At 35.0% G+C, this 8,779-nt stretch overlaps 1 protein-coding gene across 2 annotated transcripts; it reads left to right on the top strand.

Moving 5' to 3' along the window:
- On the top strand, positions 1 to 7,657 carry LOC132129597 (TLC domain-containing protein 5). Of its 2 annotated transcripts, XM_059541242.1 has the most exons (4): positions 1 to 56; positions 4,337 to 4,484; positions 6,045 to 6,247; positions 6,774 to 7,657. In XM_059541242.1, exons 3-4 carry the CDS (start codon positions 6,052 to 6,054, stop codon positions 7,304 to 7,306), a joined length of 729 nt encoding a protein of 242 aa, XP_059397225.1. In that variant the 5' UTR covers positions 1 to 56; positions 4,337 to 4,484; positions 6,045 to 6,051; the 3' UTR covers positions 7,307 to 7,657. The 2 variants fall into 2 exon arrangements, with proteins under 2 accessions (XP_059397225.1, XP_059397218.1); XM_059541235.1 differs by lacking the exon at positions 1 to 56 and having other exon boundaries at positions 4,244 to 4,484.
- The last annotated feature ends 1,122 nt before the right edge of the window (positions 7,658 to 8,779 follow it).

The following is an 8,779-nucleotide window of genomic DNA, read 5'->3' as shown; positions in this document are numbered from 1 at the left end:
CTGCTGAGAACGCGCTCAGGAGAGTTCTAACAGTTCGGACACTGCATGAATCAGAGGTAAAAAACAAAACAAAAAAAAAACAATATAAATACTGTATAGTTTCTGGCACAGACCGATCGTTTTGTGTCTTTACACATCAATGTATCGTCACAAGCCGTAGGGTTTAATTTGGTTTTGATTGTGTATGTATTTTTTTTATTGTGTTTTAGCCGTGATTCCCATCTACTTACATTATATGACTGACAGACAGTGCAACGTTAAGTGTTTGCCCCCCCCCCCATACCCCTGGTGTATCCTATCATGTTATATTAATTGAACAAACAGCATATAAAGATGCGCACATTCCGAAATAAATGCTCATGAAATAAAAATAAACAATGCGCACCTCATAATCCCATATAGGCTATTTACTTAAATTAAACAGTGTTATCAAGTAAAAATCTTACAAATCAGAAACAGCTCAGCAAATAAAATTTATTAAATATCACACACCACTAAAAGGGCTTCTTCCTGCTCTTCTTCAAAGAGACTTCCTCAATTAAATCCTTATTCGTCATACAAAAATGTCATGGAAATTATACATACAATATGGCATAATATTTGAAAGCACAACTGACCATCTATGACACGTCAGTCAATAAAGCGTTTTTAAATAATGGCACCATGTAGCCTATGAATGCATGAAAATGATTTTTATTTTTTACTTTTATTATGTTTTTAATGAAAGAACATATAGAGTGTGGGCTGCTTTTGGTGCTTGAATTTGGCTTTCAATAATGAGGTCCAAGTTCAATAGCTAATAAACTAGAAGTTAATCTTTTTTTTATTATAATTTTGTTTCTATATTTCGTGGCAGAGAATATGAATGTGCATTTCCAACAAGCCTTTCTTGCTGTTTCTTGCTGGTCAAGATCAGTGCAAATATCAACTCATGTTTTTTTTTATGCAGCAAACACATAGAGTTGTAAATTAGAAAGAAGTTAATGTGCCTTCTAAAAATCTAAACAATTAAGACAGTAATGCTGACCATTTTTATGTAAAATGACATAAAAATGGTCTAAAGGCTGAAATGCTGTTGTAGCCTATAAGACTTTTTTTGTGTGTGTGAAATTCTTGTATCTGAACTGTAAATCATGTAATTGTATGGCTCAATACTGTATGTTACCATAGACATTGTCCAACACCACTCATGCAGTGTTCATTTTACTTGTGCGGCTCTTTTTTTTAAAATTCTGCAGATACCCTATAAATAGTTAAATGAAATTATTTACTTCATATTTGTTGATATTTGTGTATTAAACATATTTTTGATTGCCATTTACACTCCTATCTCATTTTCTATATTTAAAAGTCTTTATTATTTGGGCTAGTAAAAGAGAATTGTCTCGGGGGCCCCCTAGTGTTTAGGGCCCTGGGCTGCAGCCCATGTTGCCCATTAGGATAACACGGCCCTGCTGACAGGCTGCACCGGTTTGAGTTAAAAATCTTGGTTTGTGTTCTACTGAAGAAACAAAGTCACCTACATTTTGGATGCCTTGGGGTTAAGCAAAAAACAAAAACAAACAAAAAAACAGCAAATTTAAATTTTTGGGTGAACTATCCCTTGTGGTTAGTGTTATTCTGAGTTTTAATTCCATATCGCTAAAGTTCAAGAAATTCACCAGACACATCATGTTTATAATGAAATTTGAAAACTTTAGTCATTCTTATGACAATAATCAGAAATGTCTGAAAGACCTGACTAAAATCATGAAATATGTTTAATTCAACTCAAAATAGTTTCCAGTTCAAACTGATAGAAATGTAGAGGAAGGCTGCCCTCTACAGGTCACTAAAATCACACACAGGACTCGAGCTGCTCTGAATCAGGATTTATTTATCATTGATCATTATCGACCTGTCCTGACCTCAGTGAGACATCCGTGCATGTGGATCACTTCTGTTTCTGCTCAGTCCCTTTAAACTCTTTAACTGTTACCATGTTGTAATTTAAGGAATTTATTATTTAAAATTGTTTAGCAGAAATACAGGCTTTCAGAAATATGCTCTGGTCAAGCCCATTTAAACTTTATTAATTATAGCTTGATTATTTACATTATTGCAAGATGATTAACAGGATACTAAACCAGATGGAATAAAGACATTCAGAGGATTGACAGTTATACTTTAGCTTACAATACAAACCAACCCCACAAAACATCATACAATTCATCAAATCCTATGCTTATAGTTAATAATGTTTGGCCTGCTGAACAAAAACATAAATAAATAATTAAATTAAATTGTCACGTCCTGGGTGATACAATTAAGGAACAGGTTTTTGATAGGGGGTGATTCAATTGTGTCATCATTAACTATAAAATTTGTTGTAATTCTGTTCTTGTTTTTAGTGACTTTCTTAAAATTTGTTGAAATTGTATTATTTTTCTCTTTTGTGTTATTTTGATTCCCATTTTTGTTACTTGTTATTGTGTCGTTTTGTCCAGAAATAAATAAAAAAATACATTTTCAGACATTTCTCAAGTTTATCATGTTATTATAACAATAAGCAGTATTTCTTTATATTCAAGAATCAAAACGATAGTAGTTAGGACAGTATATTCATTGAGACCAGATTTTAGAAGTCAGTCCAAAATACCTGAGAACATGGCAACAATAACGAAATATGATTTATGTCTTTAAAAATGTGAAGTTTCATATTTAAATATTTGCTTAAATTTGTTATATGTGCATGTGGACAGCAGAGCACAATCTTTCAACGTTTACAATTCTCTCTTAAAACTGAGCATACATGAATTGATGTTCATTTACGATGGCAGAACCAGTGTCTGCTAACATGACCTCAAGTTTTACTTTGTTTATTAATCATTGTAAATCACTGGACCTTCTTGGGTGAACTTGAAAAGTGAAAGCATCCGGGTGTTTTCATTTACATTATGCCACAAAATTTCGTTTGAGATTTACAGGTTATTATTTAGGCTCTGAAAAATTTGTATCAAATTTTTTACCTTGAAATGTCAGTTTCAAATGGTACACTGACTTCTAAAAAGGCGAATGGCTTCTGTTTCTTTCATACATAAAGGTCCCCAAAAGTCTGCTCTCTAAGATTGTAATATTGATTGGGTACGTAAATTTACGTACATTTAATTTAATGTACGTAATTCTGCAAGAGTGGATTACTTTACGGCAGGAATCAAACCTGGACATACAATATTTGTTATTTTGTCATTGTCATGTGACCTACAAGCATCAGTCGCATCACTTCACACTGTGGCTGCATCCAAAATCGCATTTTATACTCTTTTAAGTACTTTTTTGTAGAAGTAATTACTTCATGACCGCAGAAAAAGATTATGTTCTATATACCTATGGTATTAATGTAATCTGGACGTACTATATTCTCCATGTTGTCATTGTCACGTGATCTATCAGTATTAGTTGCATGACTTCACTGCCATTTAATGTGCTCTGCTATGAATCGTGCTGTGCAGACCAATTGATGTATGACATCAAAGTCCCGCTAGGGCTATGGAGAACATATGGCTGCATTCAGTATCGCATACTACCCTGCTATATAGTAAGCGAAAAACTGTATGTGAAAAAAGAAGTATGTTCGAATGTGTACAGCTATCCACCACTCTGTTTACGACAGTAAATACCACTCATTTTACTGTAGGGGGCTCCAAAGTCACAAAAATACACAGAACTACATGCAGTTGCTTTAACATCCATGGAACCTTTCCATCACACAAAAGCTACTATTAGTGGAAATGTTCTTTACACTAACAAAAATGTGGTTCTTTTAAAAATGAATCACTTAAAGTTTCTTTAAAAAAATAATAAAACGGCTGGCTGCAACAAAACCTCTATTTTTTCTAAACCTTTATGTATGTCATCACTTTTTTCAAATTCCGCAAGACGTTCTCTTTTATTTTTCTACTAGCATTAATGTATCCCTGTTGAATGCCGTGTACTGTGAGTATAAAAGTAATCCTGTGTCTTATAAGTAATGACCTTCAGGCACCTGAGACTAAGATGTTGCACAATACTTCCTTTTTTGGCACAATTCCCAAATCCCTCCTTACTACAGTAAAGCTTGAATGAAATTAAAGTGGGAAGTTTATGAGGGCACAAATCACCCCACTGTTAGGTCATAGGATGGGCAGATGAATGGCTCCATGTAGTGTGGAATTTATCTGGGGGTATATTGGGAGTGAAGAGTCTAATCTCATAAGAGGCTAAAGCCGCTTGAGGCTGCAGAGAGAAAAGGAAGTGAGTGATCAGAAGCATTGTAGTTTACACCGTGGTTGTGTCTGTCGTGTCACACCGCTTTCAGGACTTTTCTGTCGGAGATGTCACATGCATGGATGATGTCCTGACATGATCTGTAATGCACTGAGAATGCACTGGGTTGTGGAGAGGCCTGGAGCTACATCATGGATTTACCAGGATGTTTAGGTCCATACGCATGAGTTGTATCTGAGGTTTGTAAATGACTTTTTTTGCAAAATGCATTTGAACAATTAAGACACTCAACTGAGATGATATTAAGCATTTTTTTTATAACTTATCTGTTATCTAAGGTATAATATATTGTCAAATTTAAAACTAGATAAACATTTAGACTAGTGTTTTTTAGTATCATACTATTAGATTAGATACCATTATAGTTATTATTAATATTTGTAATTAGTATCCATATTTGAAATTTTAATGAAAATGAGGAATGGTGTCAAATTGATTTTATGGTTTTAGTTTTAGTTAATTATAATAACTATGATGCAGCCAGAAATTATTTGGTAAACACAATTTATATTTTATTAAACTTTCTATTTATCTTTAATTTTTAATAATTCTGCTTTGTTATGCTTTTTTTAAGTAGCCTATGTATATAGTGTTCATTATGTTTTATTTGAGTTTTGTTTGTACATCAAGTTACATGACATAAAAATGAGGAATGTGGCCTCAGCAACTAACTGAATGAAATATGTTTTTAAAAAAATGCATTTTAGTTAAATTACACTCACTGGCCGGTTTATTAGGTACACCTTCCTAGTACTGGATTGGACCCCCCTTTGCCTTCAGAACTGTCTTAATTCTTGGTGGCATATACTCAACAGAGTATCAGAGATCAGAGATTTTGGTCCATATCGACATGATAGCATCACTCAGTTGCCTCAGATTTGTCGGCTGCACATCCATGATGCAAATCTCCCATTCCACCACATCCTAAAGCTGCTCTATTGGATTGAGATCTGTTGACTGTGGAGGCCATTTGAGTAAAGTGAATTTACTGTCATGTTCAAGAAAGCAGTCTGAGATGTTTTAAGCTTTGTGACATGGGTGCATTATCCTGCTGGAAGTAGCTTCCAATCTTCTGTTGTCCAGTTTTGTTGAGCCTGTGTGAATATAGCCTCTGTTTCCTGTTCTTAGCTGACAGGAGCGGCACCCGGTGTGGCCTTCTGCTGCTGTAGCTCATCTTGCTTCAGGGTTCGACGTGTTGTGTGTTCAGAGATGGTATTCTGTGTACCTTGTCTGTAACGAGTGGTTATTTGAGTTACTGTTGCCTTTCTATCATCTCTAACCAGTCTGACATTCTTCTCTGACCTCTGACATCAACAAGGCATTTTCATCCACACAACTGCTTCTTACTGGATATTTTCTCTTTTTCTGACCATTCTCTGTAAACCCTAGAGATAGTTGTGCGTGAAAATCCCAGTATCAGCAGTTTTTGAAATACTCAGATCAGCCCGCTATTCCACGTTCAAAGTAATTTAAATCCCCTTTCTTCCCCATTCTGATGCTCGGATTGAACTTTACCAACTCGTCTTCACCACACCTAGATGCATTGAGCTGCTGCCATGTGATTTGTGTTACCAAGCAATTTAACAGGTGTACCTGATAAAGTGGCCGGTGAATGCATATTTGATTTCAAGTCTTTTTGATTTTAGTTATAGTTAACTAATACCCTGATGCAGACAGTCATTTCAAATATTTGCTACACAATTGTTCATCTTATTAATATGTCTATTTTGTCTTTTCAGTACAGAGATGTCTTTGATGATTGTGGAGACGAGCTGCAGCCTGATTGGCTGGTTCTTTCTGTATGTGCTGCTGTGTCACTGGAACAGTGCGAAAGATTTTGAGTGGAACTGCAGACTGGTAACTCTGCTCCACGGCATCCTGATCGTCTGTGTGACTGCCTACATTGGCTTCATTGCTGGGCCATGGCCTTTCACACACCCCGGTAAGTTGTCCTGTTTGGAAAACCCTCTAAAGCCTGACATATTAAATAATAGTTAGAAAATAAAAAAAACAACAACAAAACATTTTCTATTAAATGGAATGGTTTATTGAACCTTTTAAACAAAACAGTAATAAAAAAAAAGAGTTAAAAAATTTACTCAACATTATTTGAGTGTAATATTTAATCAGGCTTATATACTGTACATATTGCAGGAAAAAAACACATCGGTTTTATTCAGAAGCCCAGTCTGAATAGATACATTCAATTTGGTGCAGTAAGTGATATTTAAATAGCAAAAAAAAAAAACTGTTTTATATATATATATATATATATATATAGATAGATAGATAGATAGATAGATAGATAGATAGATAGATAGATAGATAGATAGATAGATAGATAAATAGATAGATAGATAGCACCTTTGGTGATGGATTGATTATGAATGTCCTCTGTCTGTAAGGTTTATTAAAGCTTCAAGAATTTTATTTAGATTCATTGGATGTGACTTCTGACTCTCTTCCAGGTACTGAAAACACATCTCTCCAGATCCTGGCTCTTGTGCTCAGCTTAGGATACTTCCTCTTTGACATGGCTTGGTGTGTGTATTTCCGCACTGAGGGTCCGGTGATGCTGGCCCACCACACCATGAGCATATTTGGACTCGTGCTGGCACTAGGGCTGGGTGAGTCGGGCATCGAGACCTGTGCTGTCCTGTTCGGCAGTGAGATCACCAACCCGCTCCTGCAGGCCCGCTGGTTCCTCAAGCGCATGGGCCGCTATGAGAGTTTAGCAGGAGACGTGGTGGACCTGCTCTTCATTCTTCTGTTTGCCTCTGTGAGGATTGGTGTTGGGAGCAGAATGCTCTATTGTGAATTATCCTCTCTGAAGCCATCGCTCATAGTGAAAGTTGGTGGAGTGGCTATTTACACTCTCTCCTGGATCTTCATGATAGACATTGCACGTTTTGCCTGCAAGAAAACTCGCACCAAATACAGGCGATGGAAGGAACAGTACAAGTTGGATGATGCTAATGGACATGCTGTTAAAGTCAGATAGGCCTTTCTATGCTTTAGGACTGGAGAAATAGAATTTTTGCTGATAGAACTAAAAATATTTTGTTAATTTAATAGGGTTACATTTTAATGGATATTTAAAAAACTCTCTACAGTATATCTAAAACATACCTAGAAAAATGAAAATACAGTATGGCTATTCCTATCATTTCTGACTTTCTCAAGTTGGATTTACTCTGCAAATTGCCCATGTCATATAAAGATTTTTCTTAATTTCCATGACTTTTCAAAGACATATTATGATATTACTAATTTCCACTAAATATTAACATATTATTAATTTCCATTACTTTTCATAACTAATATATTATTAACTTCTGTGACATATTATGATTTTTTTTTATTTCCATGACTTTTGCATGACACATTAAGATATTAATTATTTCCACAACTGTTGCATGACACACTAAGAATTTTATTTTCATGACCTTCATTTCCGTGATATATTAAGATTTTTTAATTTCCACAAATTGTCCATGATAGGATTTCAATTTTCACGACTTTTGCATCACATATTAAGATTTTATTAATTTACATTATTTTTCCATAACATATTAAAATATTATTACTTTCCAATGACATATTAAGATTTTATTTTATTTTATTTTATTTGAAGGTTTATTAAGATTTCATATTAAGATTTTATTAAATGGCATGAATTTTCTATCAAATATTAAGATATTATTAGTTCTCATGACATTTCCAAAACAAGCAGGACTTCCTCAGACAGAACAGTACAATGGCATTACACTCTTGGAACAAATCTTCTAATGCCATTGAGCCTGTCAGTGGGAGAAGGTGTCCTTGCTCAATGTCATTGCCTGTTACTGCAAAAGACACCAGTGTATTTCCTCAGCAGGCAGAAAGGAACTTCAGTGATATTTGGAGACCAAATACAATGCTACTTCAAATTAGCAGAATTTTGAAAGAAACCCAAACTTACCGCACTCACACAGTTTCTTCTCAGGCATGTCTGCTGAATGTGTGCTTCAACTTCAATTCACCACTGAGGTGGCCAGGGGTGGCCACAGCCACCCCTGTATAAACTCTGGCCACCCCTGCGGCCACCTCTAGGATTATTTACAGTGGGTCCTATTAATTTAAACGCAGAATGTAAATTCACAATAGTTTAAGAAGTGAAAAAAGTGCAGCACCTGCTGCAGCCACAGTTTTGCGTCTCTGAGCAACATTAAAGTGTTTCGTTCCTGAATGAATCAACCGTTTAAATGATTCGGTTCAATCGCAATGACTCACTTATTAACAGTGACTCGCTGCCACCTATTGGCGGTTTTAATTTCACATTTAATGGAACCTTTTCATTTTTTAAATAATTTCAAACATCAGTTTTCAATGTTTTATCTTTAAAATATCAAAACATTATTTGTTCATTTGTAACTGCAGGTTAAAGTATTCCATGTTCCATGGAGCTGCATTAAACAGTGTGTAAAAACATCTA

The sequence above is a fragment of the Carassius carassius genome, chromosome 4 (genome assembly GCF_963082965.1).
Source record: "Carassius carassius chromosome 4, fCarCar2.1, whole genome shotgun sequence".
NCBI classification, from domain to species: domain Eukaryota; kingdom Metazoa; phylum Chordata; class Actinopteri; order Cypriniformes; family Cyprinidae; genus Carassius; species Carassius carassius.
Note: the sequence above shows the minus strand (reverse complement) of the source record. Positions and strands in the feature narration are given on the sequence as shown.